This window comes from Scyliorhinus torazame, chromosome 2 (genome assembly GCF_047496885.1).
Source record: "Scyliorhinus torazame isolate Kashiwa2021f chromosome 2, sScyTor2.1, whole genome shotgun sequence".
Taxonomy (NCBI): Eukaryota; Metazoa; Chordata; class Chondrichthyes; order Carcharhiniformes; family Scyliorhinidae; genus Scyliorhinus; species Scyliorhinus torazame.
The window spans coordinates 81,438,720-81,459,523 of record NC_092708.1 but is presented as its reverse complement, the minus strand read 5'-3'; the positions used below and the strand labels follow the sequence as shown (position 1 = coordinate 81,459,523).

Genomic DNA, 20,804 nt, shown 5'->3' with positions numbered 1-20,804 from the left:
AAAGAAATTGACACGTTCCGTGTTCATAGACTGAACTAACTTTGAGCAATGTTTCTGCTGGAACTAGCTGACTGTATTAAGAAAACACTGAGCCTATCCCTCTCCTTCCAGAACTGTTTCTACCCTTTGGTCCAAACTTGTCAGGTCATCGTCCTTGTCAGATTGGATTGGATTGGATTGAATTTGTTTATTGTCACGTGTACCGAGGTACAGTGAAAAGTATTGTTCTGCGTGCAGCTCAAACACATCATTCCATACATGAAAAGAAAATACATAATAGGGCAAACATAAAATACACAGTGTAAATACATAGTTACAGGTATCGGGAGAAGCATACAGGAGTGTAGTACTACTCAGTAGAAAAGATATGTGAAGAGATCAGATCAGTCCATAAGTCCATCAGTCCATGAGTGGGTAGTTTGGGAGTCTGGTAACAGCGGTGAAGAAGCTGTTTTTGAATCTGTTAGTGCATGTTCTCAGACTTTTGTATTTCCTACCTGATAGAAGAAGTTGGAAGAGTGAGTAAGCCGGGTGGGAGGGGTCTTTGATTATGCTGCCCGCTTTCCCAAGGCAGCAGGAGGTGTAGACATAGTCAATGGATGGGAAGTGGGTTCATGTGATGGACTGGGTGGTGTTCACAACTCTGTAGTTTCTTCCGGTCTTGGGCCGGACATTCGCCTTACCAGGCTGTGATGCAGCCAGATAGGATGCTTTCTATGGTGCACTTGTAAAAGTTGGTAAGAGTGAATGTGGACATGTAGAATTTCCTTAGTTTCCTCAGGAAGTATAGGTGCTGTTGTGCTTTCTTGGTCATAGCATCAATGTGGGTGGACCAGGACATATTTTTGGTGATGTGCACACCTAGGAATTTGTTTCTCGAAACAAGGATGATATCTACCAGGCTTTATTATTTCCTGTATCCTCAGTTGACTCAGCAGGCTAATCCCGGAGCCGTAGGTCTTTGGATAGAGAGGATAAGAGTTCCCTGAGGAAGGGGTTTTCTGGAACCAGCATTCTGCTCTCTCTCTCTCTCTCTTCCCACATTTATTGTTTCTCTGCAGCAAAGTTGATGCCATCAGCTCTCCATGTCAAGGAGTTGGCAAATAGGACTGCCAATTAAACTGGCTGGTGCCCCTCTGGTTGTGGGACCCAGCTCGACATGTGTAAGTATAAATTCAGTCCCTCCCACCATATTCATGTGGGAATGTTTACTGGACTGTTTGAAATATAATAATTTCTGTCATACAGACAGTTTTAAATGCTGGCTCTTTAATTCACAGGTACCTATTAATATACCTGTCCTCAATTTTCTTTTGATGGTTCCAGACTGTTTTTGTTTGTCAAGATAAAGAAAAGGACACTGGAACCGTGGAATTAACCCTTATTATCCTGAAACTGCTTTCAAACTAAAATCATATTTAGCTCAAATTAAAATTCCTCCTGGGCCAAATAAACAAAATTCCCAAACTACAACAAGCACTTTCCATTTCTCAAAATGCATCACAGTCAAAGAATTATATATTTTTAAAATTGGATCTTGTCACTTTTTCTTAATATAGGCAAACCTGGAAGCCACTTCTCACATTAAAAAATGAGGTAGATGACCATGGATTTGATTTTGTAGTATTGGATGGGAAAATAATGCTGTCCAGGACATCTATATACATATTATTTGAAAAATAAATGCCATGTGATCTTTTACGTCCACTTGAATGTTCGGTTTAATGTCTCAGTCAACAGAAATCACCTCCATCAATCCAGAACTCCCTCCACACTGAAGTGTCATCTGAGATGATGTGCTCAGGGTCTCTCGAGTGGAACTTGAACTCATAAACTTGTAACTCAAGTGAATAAGGGTGCTACCGGACTGTGCTGAAATTAACAATTCCCATGTTGGAAATGTGTTACTGGCATGAATATATTTTGACATTCCCCAAGAGATGTTGCTTTATAAATGTTATAAAACCATATTTTATATCAAAAATTACTTCATTTATTGAGTAGGTGAAACCCTGGGATAAGTTTTAAAATATTGGCAATGGAAATTTTATTATTTTTTTTAATAAATGTTTTTATTCTCCATTTTCACATTTTCCTTCAAAATTTACACCCCACCCACAAACAGTAAACAGTAACAAATACAAAATCAATCCCCTTAACAATACCAACCTCCCACCACCCCAAACAACAGCCCACCTGACAATATATGCATCCAATAAAACAAACCCTCCCACGGTGGAAACAAAAAACAAAAGAGAAAAAGAAAAAGGAGTCCGGGATCGCCCATGGTCACCACTGACCTATAGAGTCCACTCCCCCTCCCCCCCTACACTCAACACCATCCAACCTCTGAAAGAGTACCATACATGATACCCAAGAGTTGTACACCCCCCCCCCCCCGCCAGTCTCCAACTCCTCCCGTCCACTGCCTCTTGTAAAACCCCTCCCCTCAACCTCGGTTCCTTCCCCCCCAACTTTCCACCCCAGATAGACCACTTGGACCCTGTTCTGCCAGGCTCCGATGGCCGCAGCCCCTCCCCCCACCTCACTCCCGTTCACTGCCCGGCTTAAACTGGCCAGTGTGGAGGCCCCCACCCGGGTCCCTTTCCCCCTTGCCCGGCCCTAGGAAAGCCCAGAAATCCCCTTTCAGCACACGAACCCCGCATATCCGCCTACACCCCAAAGAAACCCTCATTTCGAGTGAAAGTCCCATCACTTCCCTTGTCCAAATATATACACCATTGGCTCCTTTTGTTAAGGAATGGGTTAAGAGACATTGCAATTAGTTGTCTCATTTATGTTAAGTATCCATTAATTGACACTGATATGTAAAGGAGCTTCAGGTGGCCTCTGTCAGGTGGTGTGTTGTTAAGAGTTTTGTGCAGAGGCTGTGGAAGTGAAATAAATGGTGTTTGGTGAAAAGGGACAAGAACTTTAGACTCTTCATTTCACAGCAACTAAAACGTCTAACAAATGGTAGCAGAGGATGTTTGGTGTGCAAATGTGAAGGTTTGAAAGATACAACTTTTCCTGATCAAACCAAGGAGTGAGTGAGAAGGAAAAAAAAAATACATGGCTGAACCCAGGATAAAGATGGCTGGACATGACTATCCTCCCTTATTTTCTGAAAGGGAATCGTACGACCAATGGAGAAGTGCAGTAGTTATGTGAACTAAAGTAACTGCTTTGGGAAAGAGAAAACAAGGTATGGCATTGACTCTTTCTCTACCATATGGCAGTAAAATCCGAAACAAAGTGCTTTCTGAGCTGGAATTGGAAGAGTTAGACTCAGAAGAAGGTCTGGAGACTTTATTACATTATATGGATAAGATTTATAAGAAAGATGACTTGTTAAGTGTGTATGAAGCATGGTCGGATTTTGATAAGTTCCGGAAAATGGAGGATATCTCCATGGAAGACTATATAATGGAATTTGGCAGACTATATAAAAGGCTGCAGAAACACAATTTGGAATTTCCACAGTCTGTGTTGGCCTTTAAATTACTTGACTGTGCTAGAGTGAGCAACATGGATAGGCTCCTGGTTTTGACAGGAGTTCAGTGTACTGATAAGGATACCTTATTCGAACAGATGACAAAAGCTTTACACAGGTTTCTGGGGAAACATTCAATTCCGATGGCTCTGTTGACCCAATTAGGTCAGCCTGCAATAAGGCAGAATATGGAAGATACACTAGTAACAGGATGGCGAAATCGTATGTCTATGAACAGGGCTCAAGATTATAGACGGAGACCGAGACAAGGAAATTATGAAGACAGAAACCCAGTTAGAACCTACAATAGGAAGATGAACCCCAGAAATGCACGGGGCATGATAAATCGATGTTTTCGATGTGACTCTCAATACCATTATGCTTTCAACTGTCCAACTCATTATAATAGAGTGTTTGAAGCGGCACATGACACGGAAGAGTCAGAAGAGGAAAAAGATAGTGACCAGAAAGAAGGCATTGTCCTATTGACAAGCAGTTTTACGCCGGTAATGAGGGTGTTGGTTGCAAAATCATTCAACTGTGCTGTATTGGACAGTGGCTGCACATCTACTGTGTGTGGAATTGACTGGTTAAAATGTTACCTGGATTCTTTGAATGCTGAAAATCGTAACAAGGTTAAGGAATTTGAAAGTTCCACAAGTTTCAGGTTTGGGGATGACAATACTCTGAAGTCGCTGAAAAGAGTGGTGATCCCTTGCAATATTGCCGGAGTGAATCATTTCATTAGCACGGATGTTGTATCAAGTGAGATACCTTTGCTTCTGAGCAGACCATCGATGAAGAAAGCACACATGAAACTGGATATGGAATAGGATAAGGCAACAGACTTACAATTTACACAGTCGGGACACTATTGTATTCCATTACTGACAAATAGTTTTTCAAGTAGAGTGGTTAAGGATGTGTTAATGGCTGTTGAAAATGGGACTTTAGGTGATAAAAAGCTTGTGGTATTAAAACTGCATAGGCAATTTGCACATCCGCCTCCTCGGAGGCTGAAAACTGTATTAAAGGATGCAGGGTTAAGGGATGACAACCATACTAAACTGATAGAACAGGTTAGTGACCGCTGTGAAGTTTGTAGGAAGTACAGAAGGACACCAGCACGACCGATAGTAACCCTACCTTTGGCCAGGGATTTTAACGACATTGTGGCCATGGAACTTAAGATCTGGGATAAAGCAAATAATATATTTATTTTGCATTTTATAGATTTAGCAACCAGATTTAGTCAATCAACGACTGTATGAAGTAAAGAAAAGAGAGTAATTCTGGATCAAATCGTGGAAAAATGGATAGGGGCAGGAATTGGTCCACCGGCAAAATTCCTTACGGACAATGGGGGAGAATTTGCTAATGATGAGTTGAGGGATATGTGTGAAAACATGAATACCAGAGTTATGAATACGGCTGCAGAAAGCCCATTCAGTAATGGTGTCTGTGAAAGAAATCATGCTGTCATCGATGACATGCTTCGGAGAATTTTGGCAGATCGACCAAATTGCAGGCTAAATTCAGCTTTAGCATGGGCAGTACATGCAAAGAATTCATTGCAGATGGTTGGGGGCTATAGTCCTTATCAATTAGTGTTTGGTAGAAATCCTAAAATTCCGTCCATTTTGGATGACCAGCCTCCAGCTTGGGAGGGGACTACAATTAGCTCTGGTTTTGCTAAATATTTAAATGCATTACATAGCAGTAGAAAAGCTTTTTTGGAAGCAAAAGTCTCTGAAAGAATTCGCAGAGCTTTAAGACATAACGTATGGCCATCAGGTGCCGTTTTTCAGCAAGGAGACATGGTATACTATAGGAGAGACAATTCTAATGAATGGAAAGGCCCAGGGAAGATCATAGGTATAGATGGCAAAACAATTATTTTGCAACATGGTAATCAAACTGTTAGGGTACATTCATCAAGGATAATGGGTACAGATTACAAATTTTCAAATTTAGACAGAGCAGACAGACATATGACGAGGAACCAGAGTCATCTGGTACGCATGTGTTACAGAACTATGAGGACCAATTACTTGATATAGACAGGGTTTCTGTGGAGGAACACAACACTTCTGGTGAATTAAAACAGGCCATTTTTCTGAAAGGTCAACTGCCAAAAGTTGGTACAAAAGTGACATACTTGCCTGAAGGGTCTAGTCAATGGAAGGATGCAACTGTTATTAGTAGAGCAGGGAAGGCCACTGGAAAGTATAAACATTGGTTGAATGTACAGCATTCAGGGGAAGGAGTCAAGACACTGGATTGGGAAAACGATGTTCAAACATGGAGGGCACAGAAACGCAGTGCCAGTTCAGATAGTACATCAGATAGTGAACAGGTCCGCAGGAAAAGGTCGAGAACTATTGAAAGGACATCCCACAGCAGAAGGGAAAGATCAAGCAGTAGCAGTACAGAACGAGATACCACGCGGGAGAGGGGACGTAGTTTGTCAAGATCTCAGAACAGGAGTAGGACTGCGAATACTAATAGGAGTAGAAGCCCACATGCACGTGGGATTTTGGTGGCTTCAAATAAGTTAGATGAAAAAGTTATTAAAGAAGCTAAACAGTAAGAATTGCATAATTGGAGTGAATTTGGGGTATACACGAAAGTACCGGATAGGGGACAAAGAGCTCTATCCCACAGATGGATTTGCAAGGAAAAGGTTCTTCCGGATGGAACTTATAAGGCAAAGGCCAGGCTCATGGCAAGGGGATTTGAAGAAAACTTAGAAGATCAGGATTTAAGGGTAGATTCACCTACAGCAGGAAAGGTTATTTTAAAGATCTTCTTGGCTCTATTAGCCACAAAGGCCTGGGAATGCAAATGTATAGACATAAAAGCTGCCTTTTTGCAGGGGCATCAGCTCCAGAGAGACATTTTTCTCCGTCCTCCTAAAGAAGCAGCTAACACAGAAGGGGTACTCTGGAAGTTGAACAGCTGTGTATATGGATTAAATGATGCATCTAGAGTCTGATATTTTTCGGTCAGGTCAGTTTTGGTAAAGTTAGGCTGTTGCGAGTTGAAAGCAGATCCTGCAATGTTTTACTGGCACTATAAACGAAATCCTTCTGGCATTTTTATGATGCATGTTGATGATTTTTTGTGGGGTGGGACTAGTGATTTTGAAGCTATTGTAATCTCTGGTTTGAGGAAAGAATTCAGGGTTGGAAGTCAGGCTTCCGGTGCATTTAAATATATTGGACTGGAAATTGGACAGACTAAGTTAGGGGCAACTTTACGTCAGCAATCTTATTTGGAAAACATCACCCCAATAGCAATTAGTCGTGGCCGAGTTTCACAAAAAGCCGCAATGGTTTCAAAGATAGAAAAAGAGCAACTGCGAAGTTTAATTGGGCAACTGAACTGGTTAGGTAGACAGATTAGACCGGACGTGAGTTTTGATGTCTTAGAGTTGAGTACAAAAATGAATGATCCCAAAGTGGAAGACAGAATAAGAGCAAATAAAGTGTTGGCCAAACTAAAAATGCCGGAGTGTGTTTTGAAGTTCCCGGTTTTAGGTGACCTTAAACACTTGAAACTCATAGTTTATAGTGATGCGTCCTACGCAAATTTATGTGATGGGGTTTCAAGCGCAGGAGGTTTTATCATTTTCCTTTTGGGGAACAATGGTAAATGTTGCCCACTTGTGTGGGAAACAAAGAAAATAAGGAGAGTGGTAAAAAGCACTTTGGCTTTGACGTTAAGCCTTGTAGAGGTGGTGGATATGGCTTTTTATATAAGTATGATATTGACAGAAATTTCGGGATTAGGGGATTTGGGTAATATATCTATTGACTGTCACATTGACAATAAATCCCTGTGGGAAAATGTGCACTCTACAAAAAGTGTCAATGAAAAGAGGTTACGGATAGACATCGCAAGTTTGAAGCAGATGTTGGACAGAGGGGAAATAACAAAAATTAAATGGGTCGACAGGAGCTATCAACTGTCAGACTGTTTTACGAAAAGAGGGGCGAGTTCACAGAGACTTTTGGATATTGTTAATGAAGGGCGCTTGTTTCTGTGACTGTTTTTTTTTTCTTTCTCGTACATCATGTGTGTTTTTGAGTTTCTTGAAATTTTGTTTTCACCTAATTATTTTTTTTTCTCCAAGGAAGTGGAGACTGTTAAGTAATGGGTTAAGAGACATTGCAATTAGTTGTCTCATTTATGTTAAGTATCCATTAATTGATACTGATATGTAAAGGGGCTTCAGGTGGCCTCTGTCAGGTGGTGTGTTGTTAAGAGTTTTGTGCAGAGGCTGTAGAAGTGAAATAAATGGTGTTTGGTGAAAAGGGACAAGAATTTTAGACTCTTCATTTCACAGCAACTAAAATGTCTAACACCTTTAGCCCATACACCTGCACGCAGTGAAACAAAAAAAGAAGAAAATACAGTCAGTCATGAGGTCACATCGGCACATGGCCATTTCTCAATTTCTCAGTTCCGCCACAGTCCTTCTGCCTTCGCAAACTCCTCCGCTGCTTCCGCCGTTCCAAAATAAAAGTCCCTGAGCTTGTAAGTCACCCTCAGCTTCACTGGATATACAATGCGCACTGCACCTCGCTCATGTACAGTGCCCTCTTCAGCCGGTTGAAGGCAGCCTGCCTCCTCGCCAGCTCCACCGTAAAGTCCTGGTATACACGTATACCAGCTCCAGCCCAGTGCACCACCCGCTTCTGCTTGGCCCAGCTCAGGACCTTCTCCTCACACTGTACCTACGGAAGCACAGAGTCACTACCCTTGGCGGCTCACTCGCCATTGGTACAGGCCTCCACGACCAATGAGCCCGATCCAGTTCATATCGGGAGGGATCCTCCCCCTCCCCCAATAGTTTCGCCAGCATCGCGGCAAAATACTCAATCGGCCACGGTCCTTCAACTCCTTAGGGCAGCCCCACAATCCTCAAATTCTGTTGCCTGGATCTGTTTTCCAGGTCTTCCATTTTTCCTCGCAGATCCTTGTTAATGTCCATCACCTTCCGCATCTCCTTCCCCATCAAGGCAAGTTGATCACCGTGCTGCAATAACGTCTCCTCCACTTCCTTCAGCGCCTCCCCTTGCTCTCGCACCTCCGCCACTGCACTCGCCACCGCCGTCATCACCAGCGCACTCAAAACCTCTCTCATCTCCTTCCTCATTGTCTCCATGTATCTTGTAAATGGCCTTTCGAATTCCGCAGCCATCACCTTAGTTATTTCTTCAGCCGTAAGCAATGTGGCCACCCCTGGTGCTCCAGCCTCCATTGTCCTTGGTGACCCGGCGGTGACCTTGCCACTCCCTGACGGACCTTCAGCTGTTTTCTTTACGGCCGATTTTTTGCTCACCCTCGACATTTTTCTTTGCTGTGCCTTCACTGTTTCTTCCTGCTTTTGCCGCCTCTGTGGACCCTGGGACCGGGCTTAAAGCCCCGAAAATGGCGTTCCCGAACGGGAGCCCTCCATTGTGCGGCCGCCTCCCGCCGCCGTCACCGGAAGTCTGGCAACGGAATTTTAATTGATATAAATAGCAGCTCTTGATTATGCAAATGTTGACATAATCACACCCTGAAAATTACAAAACTATCAGAAAAGCGCTGATCTGTCCGGAAGTAGCCCACCAGAGACAACTGTGTAACTTAACGGTACCATTCAAAGATATCCAGACATAATCTGTTATTCAGGTGGGTGTGGACCAAGCCATTCGACTCGACAATGGACCCTGGCTGAGAAGGGAACTTCACCGGCCATATAATCTAATCACTTTAAACAATGGACTTGAAATGAGTTGTTCCCCAACTTGCTGTGACTATATTAGGTAACTGGCCATTATGAATGGACATAAGGGGCGGGATTCTCCAATCGCCCGCTGGGTCGGAGAATCGCCGGGAGGCGGCATGAATCCCGCCCCCACCGTCCTTCGAATTCTCCCACCCCCCAAAAGTCACCGCGGCGTGAATCGCACCGCCCGCCTCGGAGAATGGCGGGGACCGGCGCGACTCAATGGGTCCCAGGGCCGCTTGAATTCGCCGGCCCGCGATGGGCCGAGTTCCCGCCTGGTTTTGCCGGGTCCCGCCAGCGTAAATCAAGGTTGGTCCCTACCGGCGGGACCCAGCTCCGTGGGCGGCCTCCGGGGTCCTCGGGGGGGGGGGGGGGCACGGGGCGATCTGGCCCTGTGGAGGCACTCTATTCCTACACGCCAGCCGTGTAGGCCTCCGGAATGGCCGGTGCGAAAGTGAACCCCCCTGCGCATGCATGGGGATGACATCAGCAGACGCTGATGCTGCCGCGCATGCGTGGACCCGCGCCGGCTGGCAGAGTCCCTTCGGCCCTGGCTGGCGCGGCGCCAAAGGCCTTCCACGCCAGCTGACGGGGCGCAAACCACTCCGGCACCGTCCTAGCCCCTGAAGGTGCAGAGGATTCCGCACCTTTGGGGCGGCCCGATGCCAGAGTGGTTCCTGCCAATCCACTGTCCCGTTTCTGCACGCCCCGCCGATTCCCGGAGAATCCCGCCCCATGTGTTGAGCAAGCTAATCCTTTGAGTTTAAAGAAACTGCTTTTCCAGAGATGGGGGACAGACTAAAGACCATGGGTAGAATTTTTTCAGTCCCATCCCCCTCCAGGATTATCAGGTCCTGCCGGAAGTCAATGAACTTTTGGCTGGGCTGCCAAATCTCCTCCATCAGGTCTCACTACGACAGGGCTGGAAAATCCCTGCCCATGAATTGTGACAGGGAGAAGAGAACTCCTTTCTCCCTCTCCAGTCATTCTGCAAGATTGTGCCCTGCTGTATCTGACCAGCCGAACACCACAGGCAACGTCTTCAAATTAAACCAAGTCACTGCTGACGACAAAGGAAAAAACAGACAACATCCGTCTCTGTGATGCAGAACCCGGAAAAGAACACTAAACACAGCCTGAAACCATCCAACCAATCAATCTCCAGGTTCTGTATATGATCGACTTTCACTTTGGACACTCTTAAATAATTTTACCCACCCTCCCGCCTTGCAACTTACTTCTGTGTGCTTGTGAATCTCTTGAAAGCATGTGTGAGCGTGAATTGGAATGATTTTATGATTTTTACATATCAGGTCGGGATTCTCCGGCCTCGCAGCCACATGTTTCTTGGAGACATGCGATTCACTAGTGGTGGGATTCTTTGCTCCCGCTGGCAATGGGAATTTCCATTGAAACCACGTATGCCGCCAGAATACCCACGGGCAGGGTTGCACTGCTGGCAGGGTCAAAGAATCCCGCTGCCAGCAAACAGCTCGAGAATTCAGTCCTTTTATGAATATACAAAATAGATACAGGAGTAGGCCATCGGCTCCTCAAGCCTGCTCTGCCATTATATAAGATCATGGCTGATCTGTTTTTAACCTCAACTCCACATTCCTGCCTACCCGTGATAACCTTTTGCCTTCTTCCAAATCAAAAGTCTATCTACCTCTGCCTTAAAGATATTCAATGAATCTATGTCAGCCACCTTTTGAGGAAGAGAATTCAAAGTCTCACAAACCTCTGAAAGGAATGTTTTTTTTTCATATCTGTCTTAAATGGGTGACACCTTGGACTGGATTCTCCGCAGCCCCGCACCAAAATCGTGACCAGACCATGTTAGTTCCACGGTGTCAGGAACTTGGCGGGTCGGGAGCGAGTATTGCTTTGCGGGCCTCTGGCAATGGCCCCCCAGCCACACGGTGTAATTCGCGGATATTCGGAGCCCGGGTGCTGGGCCCGATTCCGTCGGCAAAGTTGATTCTCCACCCCCGCGCCAAACCCGATCACGTGGTGGCTGTGGACTCAGTCCGCGGCCGCCCTGGTGGGGGGCAGGGGGATCGGGCACCGTGGGGGGGCCTTATGGGTGGCCGGGGCACAGATTGGGCCAGTCTGATGCAGGGGCACGCGGCCAATTGGGGGGACCTACATTACGGAGCTGCATCTGCGACCCCGTGGCCGCTGGAGGACGCCGGCGTGCGCACGCGCGGACTCGGAACCTTTAGTGCGGGGGCCCGTATCCACAGCCAAAGCTGCGTGAAGCACTCCGAGTCTCTGCTAGCCCCCTGAAGGTAAGTGAATCGGGTTGTTTTTTTCCAGGAAACTCGGGAGTACAACGCCTGTGTTTATACGCTGGCATGGGGACATAGCCCCATTTTGGGAGAATCCAGACTCTTATTTTTTTTAGACAGTAACCCCTAGTTCTAGATTCTCCCACAAGAGGAATTATCCACACCTTTTCAAGTGCCCTCGGGATCTTACAAATTTCAATCTTACTCTTCTAAATTCCAGCTGATACAAGTCTTGCCTGTCCAGCTTTTCCTCATAAGACAATCCGCCCATTTCAGAAATTAGTAAACCTTCTCTGTACTGCTTGCAATACATTTACATCTTTCCTGAAACAAGGAGACCAATACTGTACACAGTACTCCAGATTAGGCTTCGCCAATACCCTGAACAACTGGAGTACAACTTCCCTATTCTTGTTTTCAATTCCCCTTTAAAATGAACAATAACATACGATAAGCCTTGCTAATTACTTGATCCAACTGTATGCTAACCTTCTGTGACTCGTGCACTTGGACCGCAGATCCCTCTTTTGGATCACTCACCATTTAGATAATATGCTTCTTTTATATGTCATTCCAAAATGTACAATTTCACATTTTCCCACACTATACTGCATTTGCCAGATCTTTGCCCACTCACTCAATCTACCCATATCCTTTTCCTTATGTCCTGTTCACAACTTAATTTCCCACCTATCTTTGCGTCATCAAGAAATTTAGCAACCATATATTTGGTCACTTCAATCAAATCATTTAAAAAAAGGTAAAAAGTTGAGGCCCTAGAACTGATCCTTGTGTCACACCACCCGTCACATTCTGCCAGCCAGAAAATTATTAATTTACACCTAGCTATATTTCCTATTAGCTAATCAATTTTCTATCCATGCCAATGTTACCGCCCACACCATGAGCTTTTATTTTCTAGGCCATTATGTGTAACCTTATTGAATGCCTTTGGGAAATCTAAGTACAGTACACCCACCAGTTCCCCTTTATCCACAGCAATGTTGGGCATGACCAGAAGGTCTCATCGCGCCTGATTCAATAACGCGACAAGGCCGTTAAATCTCATGAGAGGCCTATCGTGAGATCTACGAAGGTCAGGACACTTCACAAGATCTGACAAGGTCTCAAAAGACGTCACTATCTGGATCTACCAAGGTGCTCGGGTGCCAGGTTGCCTGTGCCGGGGATCGAGTTCAGGGATGCCTTGCCCTTATGAGGTGGGGTGAGGGGGTGGTTCAAGGACCCCCTAAATCAGTATGTTGGGGCATTGGGGGGGTCCAGAGGCCATGGTGGAGGGTTGAGAGATTGGGACGGCATTTAAAAATGGCGCCCGATCTCTTCCTGGTACAGGAAATTAATGTAAGTGGAGCCTCGGCAAGGCGTTCCCCGCTGAGGCTCCCAAAATAAACAAAGTCCCATTTAATAGTGGGGTGACTCTCAGAGCTGCAGGATCTGAGAAACAACCCTCATTTCGTGCCCAAAACGAGACTCTTTTTTGTTAAATCTCGGCCATTGTTTCTTCAAAGAATTCCAATAAATTGGTTAAACATGATTCCCCTTTTACAAAACTATGCTGACTGTGCCTGATTACCTTAAATTTATCAAGTGCCCTGCTGTAACGCATTGAATAATGTTTTTTAACATTTTCTCTGTGACAGATGTTAAGCTAAATGTTTTGTTTTCTGTCTCCCTCTCTTTTTCAATAAAGGAATTACATTAGCTATTTTTCAATGTAATAGATCTTTCTCCAAATTGAAAATTTAGAAAAGTTAAAACCAATGCATCAACTATCTCACAAACCACTTCTTTTAAGACCCTAGGATGAAATCCATCAGGACTCGGGGACGGTCAACTGTAGTTCCAACAATTTGCTCTGTACCACTTCCCTGGTAATTGTAATTTTCTGGAATTCCTCCCTTCCTTCCAACTCCTGATTTCCAGCTGTTTCTGGGATGTTCCTCTAAAGTGAAGACTGATGCAAAATACATGTTGAATTCATCTGCCATCCGCTTATTTTCCAGACTCATTTTCTATAGGACCAACCCACTTTGTTAACTCTTCTTTTTAAAATATCTATCGTAACTTTTACTATCTGTCTTTATATTTCGAGATTGCTTTCTCTCATATCTAATCTTTCCCTCTGTATGAATCTTTTATTCATTCTTAGCTGTTTTACATAGCCTGTCCAATCTCCTGACTGCCACCCATCGCTGCGCAATTATTATACCAGCTTAAGCAGTGATAAGATCAGAGCACGTGTCCAAGGGGAAGAACAGAGAATGCAGGAAAAGATGACATCAGCTGCCATATTCAGGTAAGATTTTAAAGGTCTAAGGTTTTTCATTGGGTTTAGTATGGGTGTGGATGTGTGTGCATGGGGGGTATGTGGGTGAGTGTCCACACATGTGGGGGTGTGTGTGTGGGATTGGGTGTTTGTGGGGTGTGTGTGTGGGGGGTGCGTGTGGGGGTTATGTGTGGGGTGTGTGTGTGGGTGGGGGGGGGACTATGTGTGGGATGTGTGTGTGTGGGCGGGGGGGGGGGGGGGGGGGGGTGCGTGGTGGGTATGTGGGTGAGTGTCCGTGCATGTGTGCTTGTGGGGGAGGGCTATGTGTGGTGTGTGTATGTAATACTGGATCATTTGGCCCAAACTGTATATTTTTCCTTGCAATTTTTTCATCCCATCTGCGACACTACTGTTTCTCCTAACTAATCTGCAAACCTGGATGTGCAACTCGCCATTCCGTCATCCACCTCATTGATAAACATGGTTGGTTATTGCCCACACTTTAATGCCTAAAGCACCTCATCCCACCCGACGCTGGAATTGTCACAGGCGGGATGGAGAATTTGACAGACAAGCAAAAGGTCCGTTGACCTCAGGCAGGAAGTTCCGATCCCGAAGTGGATAGGACCAGAAAATTCTGCCCTAAGTCTACACATTTCTCTAAATCTCCAGAGGTTTTGACCTTTGATTTTGTCTTCCTTTATATTTGTCTTTTCCTCCTGTTATATTGTAAGCCACAAAGCCTTCTGCATATATTTTTGAGCAAGCTATCATGTTAACGCTATTAAATCTTCTGACTCAATTGGTAGCATTCTCCCCTTAGGGTTAAACGGTCTGGGTTTGAAGCCCACTCCAGGACTGAGACTCCAATTTGACATGGAAGGAGTGCTTCATGATCAGAAGTGTTGTGTTTCAGATGAGATATTAAACCAAAATCTTGGAGCTTGATCAGTTGAAGTGTCCTTTGTTGGAGGAACTGTTTGTATGTTGCTGTGGTACAGATGACCACAGGAGATCTCCTGATACAATTCAAAGAAGAACTCTTTATGTCTTAGCTATCATTACATTCTCAGCTTACTCGTTACTGTTTCTGCTGTGCTGAAATTGATTGCCTTAAGAACAAAAGTTACTATTTGATGTTCCTGATGAGGCAAAACGTGATCTCTTTGGTTAGAATTAAGGAACAATGACTAGGTGTACACTATAGGTGGACAGAGATAAATGGGCAAATTTGTCGGCAAATTGCAGGGAGAGCCAAAGGTTTCAATTATCCTAATATAGGTTTGGAAAATGACATTGTAAAGGGCAAAGAGGTGAAGGGATTCCTGAAATAGGAACAAAAATAACTAGAGAAACACAGCAGGTCAGGCAGCATCTATGGAGAGAAGAGGAGTTAATATTTCAGTTCGACGAGCTTGTTTCATCAGAATTGAACAAGGAATTCCTGAAAAGCGTACATGTTTTTAATCAGCATGTTTTCAGGCTAATAATGAACAGGTGTTGGATCTAGATTTCAGCAATGAAACAGGGCAAGTAAAGCATATTCTTCGGGAGAGCATTTGGAACCAGGGTTCACAATATCATTAGGTTTAGAATAGCTCTGCAAAAAGGCTAAGAAATATGAAAATAGTCTGGAGTTTGCACTTTCTCCCATGTCTGCGTGGGTTTCCTTTGGGTGCTCTGGCTTCCTCCCACAGCAGGTTAGGTGGATTGGCCATACTTAATTGCCCCTTAGTGTCAAAAAGGTTAAGTGGGGTTATTGGTTTCCGGGAATAGGATGGAGGTGTAGGCTTAAGCTTAAGTAGAGTGGTCTTTCCAAGGGCCGGTGCAGACTCGACGGGCCGAATGGTCGCCTGTAGGATGGCTAATTTCAGTGAATTGAAAGGAGAATCTGGCACAGACAGATTGAAAACAAAGACTGGCAACAAAGACTGGCAGGCACAACAATAAATGAGCAATGGGAGACAGTCAAAGATTAGAAGATTCTCATAAAACCAGAAGATTCCCACAAGGAGAAAGAAAGGTCAGCCAATGCTAGAGATTCCTGAATGACTGACGATACAGAGATTAAAATGAAACAGGAAATGGAGGATTATAATAAATGTTAGGCTCTTAATTCAGTAGAGAGTGAAGCTGAATAGCAAATGTAAAGGGAAGATCTGAAACAGGAAATTAACCAAAAAAAGAGTGTCAGAAAATAGATTACTGGATTACATAAAAGCAAAGAAATCGGATAGGATACAAGTAGGTGAAGTGTTCTTGACGGTTGGCAGCACTGAACATGGAAAGGTCACTCTGACAGGATGGGATGCACTCAAGGGTGCTGGGAACAATTGCACAGGCTCCAGCCACAGTCTTGTAATCACCATTGGACATGGGATGGTACCAGAGGATTGGAGGATAGCTTAAATTAACTGGTGCGTGAAAAAATATGCATCAATAGATGAAAGCCAGCCTACTAGAAATAGTAGATGCACTGGTGGTCACCTTACAAAATTCTATAGACTTTGGAACAGTTCCTGCAGATTGGAAGGTGGCTAATGTAACTCCACTATTTAAAAAGGGAGTCGCGAGAAAGCAGGGACTTATAGACCAGTAAGCCTGACATCAGTAATGGGAAAAATTCTTGAATCCATTATCAAAGATTTTGTAGCAGAGCACTTAGGAAACAGTGGCAGGATCGGACAGAGCCAGCATGGATTTATGAAGGGGAAATCATGCTTGACAAATCTACTGGAATTCTTCAAGGATATAACTAGTAGAATTGATGAAGGGGAGCCAGTGGATGTGGTGTATTTGGAATTTCAGAAGGCTTTTGACAAAGTCCCGCATAAAAGATTAGCGTGTAAAATTAAAGCGCATGGGATTGGGAGTAGTGTACTGAGATGGATAGAAAACTGGTTGGCAGGCAGGAAACAAAGAGTAGGAATTAACGGGTCTTTTTCAAACTGGCAGGCAGTGACGGGTGGGGTACCGCAGGGATCAGTGCTAGGACCCCAGCTATTCACAATATATAGTAACGATTTAAATGATTGTATTCACTGGAGTTCAGAAGAATGAGGGGGATCTCATTGAAACTTATAAAATTAGACTGGGCAGGGTAGATTCAGCAAGGATGTTCCCAATGATGGGTGTGTCCAGAACCAGGGGGCAGAGTCTGCAGATATGGTGTAGACCATTTAGGACAGATATGAGGAGAAATTTCTTCACCTAGACAGTGGTGAGTCTGTTCAATTTGTTACCAAAGGAAATAGATGAGTCCAAAACACGATATGGGTTCAAGAAGTAGTTAGATATACCATTTAGCAATGAATCAAAGGGGAAAGTGGGATTAGACTATTGAGTTAGATGATCAGCCATGATCATAATGAATAGCAGAGCAGTTTGAAGGGCTGAATGGCCTCCTCATGTCCTATGTTTTTCTTTTCTGTTGTGAAGGCTTACATTCAATATTTAGGTGGACCACAACGGAGGTCAAGTATTTTGCATAGGAATGGACCATAAATGTGATCAGTATGCGATTCTTTCCTCCTTTGTCAGATCTGTTTGCAACATTTGAATGTGAACTTGAGATATGGGAAAGTGAAATATCAGCTATAAAAGCACAACTTTGGTAATGATATCAGAACATCAGTTGAAACAAAGCAAATAAGGTGATATACTCAATCATTCAGCCAACAATGAAATGAAAATTTGATAATGAAGGGGTGCAGTATAAGCCAGCCACTGTATACACAATGACACATAACCACATCACCAAGAAGGGATGCCACTTCTAATTAAATGAGGAACCGCCGCATCATTGTACCATGTGCAAGTAATATCCAACTCAAAAAGCAGAAAATTTAGTTCAACTGTGAAGATTTTCAGTAACTAAAAGTAATATTACAAACTTACCTTTGCCCAAGAGGGATATCCTTTATAGCTAAGGAAGAGGGAAAATTCACTATGTTTGCAATTGGATATGCATGCACAGGAACAAGTAGAGTATCATCTTCCTGCAAAAAGTACAATTATTTCTGTTTACAATTACAGTACGGGATACTTTAGCATGGAAATTAAAATATAACATGAGGAAATCAAGTCCCCCAATAATTTGCATCCAAACAAATCTCAAATATAGACTTCTAACATGTGAAAACAAGTAGCTACAATTAGAGTGCCTGTTGTAGTTTAAGCGAGAGGAATGTCAACATTCCATCACTTGTTTTACAACTGAAAAAACCTATAGCAAGTCGCAAGTTGTGGTAGTTAGGGGCTGGTTTAGCAAATGGGCTAAACAGCATGCTTGTAATGCAGAATAAGGCCAGCAGCGCGGGGTTCAATTCCCTTACCGGCCTCCCGGAACACGCACTGGAATGTGGCGACTAGGGGCTTTTCACAGTAACTTAATTGAAGCCTACTTGTGACAATAAGCGATTATTATTAATCAGACACTTACGCTTGTTTTTTTCTGCTTCAACTTACCACAAAGAAGGAAAATTAAACAGTAATAGAGTTTGAGATAACTGCGCTACAGTTACAGTTCTGAGAAGGGTGCCTCATATCCACTTCTAGATACAAAGGTCTCTAATAGTTCCTCATAGTATTCTGTCCAAAGACAATGGAACCCTGAACATTTAGGTTATCACACATGCATTGCATTGTCACTCTGTTAACATAGACAATTAAGTTAATACATTACTAAGCAGTCCAATGGTGCATCTTAAATATCTCTTAAACTTGACTTTCTACTATACTGCACATGATGTGAAACCCAAGTGCATAAGACTGCCTCCTAAAAGTGTTCAAGCTCCTTTTGTATGATATAGTCAGTAAAATCACTTGATTCTTAACCATACCATGGCCTTTGCATCCATGTGCTCCCAATACCATTCTATGCGGAAACAAAACTGCTAGTGTCACTGACCTATAATAGATGTTTTTTTGTGGGCAGCACAGAATGAAAAAAGTTGCAAGAGGTCAGCAAGACCAGGGGCGGGATTCTCCGACCCCCCGTCGGGCCGGAGAATCGCCGGGTGGCGCCGTGAATCCCGCCCCGACGCCGGCCGCCGGATTCTACTGCGCCGGTTTTTCGGCGGGGGCGGGAATCGTGTTGCGCTGGTCGGGGGCCGTTGGCAGTGGCCCCCCCCCGGCGATTCTCCGACCCGCGATGAGCCGAGTGGCCGCCTGTTTTCGGTCGGTCCCGCTGGCGTGAACTACACCAGGGGCGGAATTCTCCCATACCCGGCGGGGCGGGGGGTCCCGGCGATACGGAGTGGCGTGAACCACTCTGGCGTCGGGCCGCCCCAAAGGTGCGGAATCCTCCGCACCTTCAGGGGGTAGGCCCGCCCCGGAGTGGTTGGTGCACCGCCGGCCGGCGGTATAGGGGCCTGGCGCCACGCCAACCGGCGCCAAACAGCCTCCGCCAGCCGGCGCGAGTCAGCACATGCGCGGGAGCGGCAGCACGTGCTGGCGCCATCCCAGCGCATGTGCACATGGAGTCACTTCCGCACCAGGAATGGCGGATGACCACGGCCTCCGGTGCGGAAGGAATAGAGTGCCCCCACGGCACAGGCCAGTCTGCGGATCAGTGGGCCCCGACCGCGGGCCAGGCCACCATGGGGGCACCTCCCGGGGCCAGAACCCCCCGCGAGCCCCCATGAACCCCGGAGCCCGCCCGCGCCGCCAGGTCCCGCCAGTAAAGGACCAACTCCAATTTACGCCGGCGGGACCGGCATAAACGGGCCGGGCTTCAGCCCATCGCGGGCCGGAGAATCCGGACAGCTCCGGGGCTCATTGAGTCACGCCAGACCCCGCCATTCTACGAGGCGGGAGGCGCGCCCACGCCACGCCGGTTTTTGGGGGCAGGAGAATTGGGAGGACTGCGGGGGCAAGATTCACGCCGACCCCCGGCGATTCTCCCACACGGCAGGGGGTCGGAGAATCCCGCCCCAGGTCCTTACTGGCGGGACCTGGCTCTGCAGGCGGCCTGCGGAGTCCCCGGGGGGCGCGGGGGGATCTGGCCATGGGGGGTGCCTCCACGGTGTCCCGGCCCGCGATCAGGGCCCACCGATCCGCGGGCGGGCCTGTGCCGTGGGGGCACTCTTTCTCTCCGCGCCAAACGCTGTAACGGTCCGCCATGGCCAGCGCGGAAACCCCTGCGCATGCGCTAGTAGCACACGCTGGCTCCCCTGCGCATGCGCCAACTCGTGCCGGCCGGCAGAGGCCCTTCTGCGCCGATTGACGAGCCCTTCGGCGCCGGCCTAGCCCCTGAAGGTGTGGAGGATTCTGGGCGGCCCGGCGCCGGAGTGGTTCACGGCACTCCTCGGCGCCGGTACGGCCCGCCCCGCCGGTTAGGGGAGAATCCCGGCCCAGATGTCAGACTAAAGATAGAGCAGACAGGTAAGAATAAAAAGACCACATAGCCATAGAAAGGTTTTCAGTTCTTAAAATTCTCCTTTTGGTTAAAATCTGTTATATATTGCAACATAATAACTTTGGCAACTGCCTAATTTTACCAAGCATCATCTAAATAATCAAGGCATATCTAATCTCAATTTATTTTCATTAGACAAAGATAGATAAGTGAATACATGGGCATTATTGTACTGAGTTCTCATACAGTTCTCAAATATAACTCCAGTAAAAGTGAAAAGATTAGACCAACATTACTTTCAGGAATGGGGTCCAAAACATAACTGATCTTGTACAATAGATATCAGTGCAAAATAATTTAAAGTCTCACCTTACAATGAATGCGAATACTGTCATAGTAATATCGCCATTCATCTGGACAGAAATCAACTGTAACATTAAATGACATTCCAGGGACCAAGTGACCCTGTGAGGTAAATTACAAGACAAGACATGTAAATATCCTAAAGATATAAAATATGTTGGTAATACAGCACAATAGAGAAGAGTTTTTTTGTTCAATAATTTTTTTTAAAATATTTAATTTATAAAATGAAA

The 20,804-nt window shown here is 45.3% G+C and overlaps 1 protein-coding gene across 3 annotated transcripts in view; it reads right to left on the bottom strand.

Moving 5' to 3' along the window:
• The window catches only part of cfap221 (cilia and flagella associated protein 221), a 287,241-nt gene that overhangs the window by 168,535 nt on the left and 97,902 nt on the right, over positions 1-20,804 (bottom strand). For all 3 annotated transcript variants that reach the window (XM_072473164.1, XM_072473166.1, XM_072473165.1), the window contains 2 exons: positions 20,578-20,673; positions 17,748-17,848 (listed from right to left, as the gene is read on the bottom strand). In XM_072473164.1, coding sequence (XP_072329265.1) covers positions 17,748-17,848; positions 20,578-20,673 — 197 coding nt within the window. The remainder of the gene's footprint in view (positions 1-17,747; positions 17,849-20,577; positions 20,674-20,804) is intronic.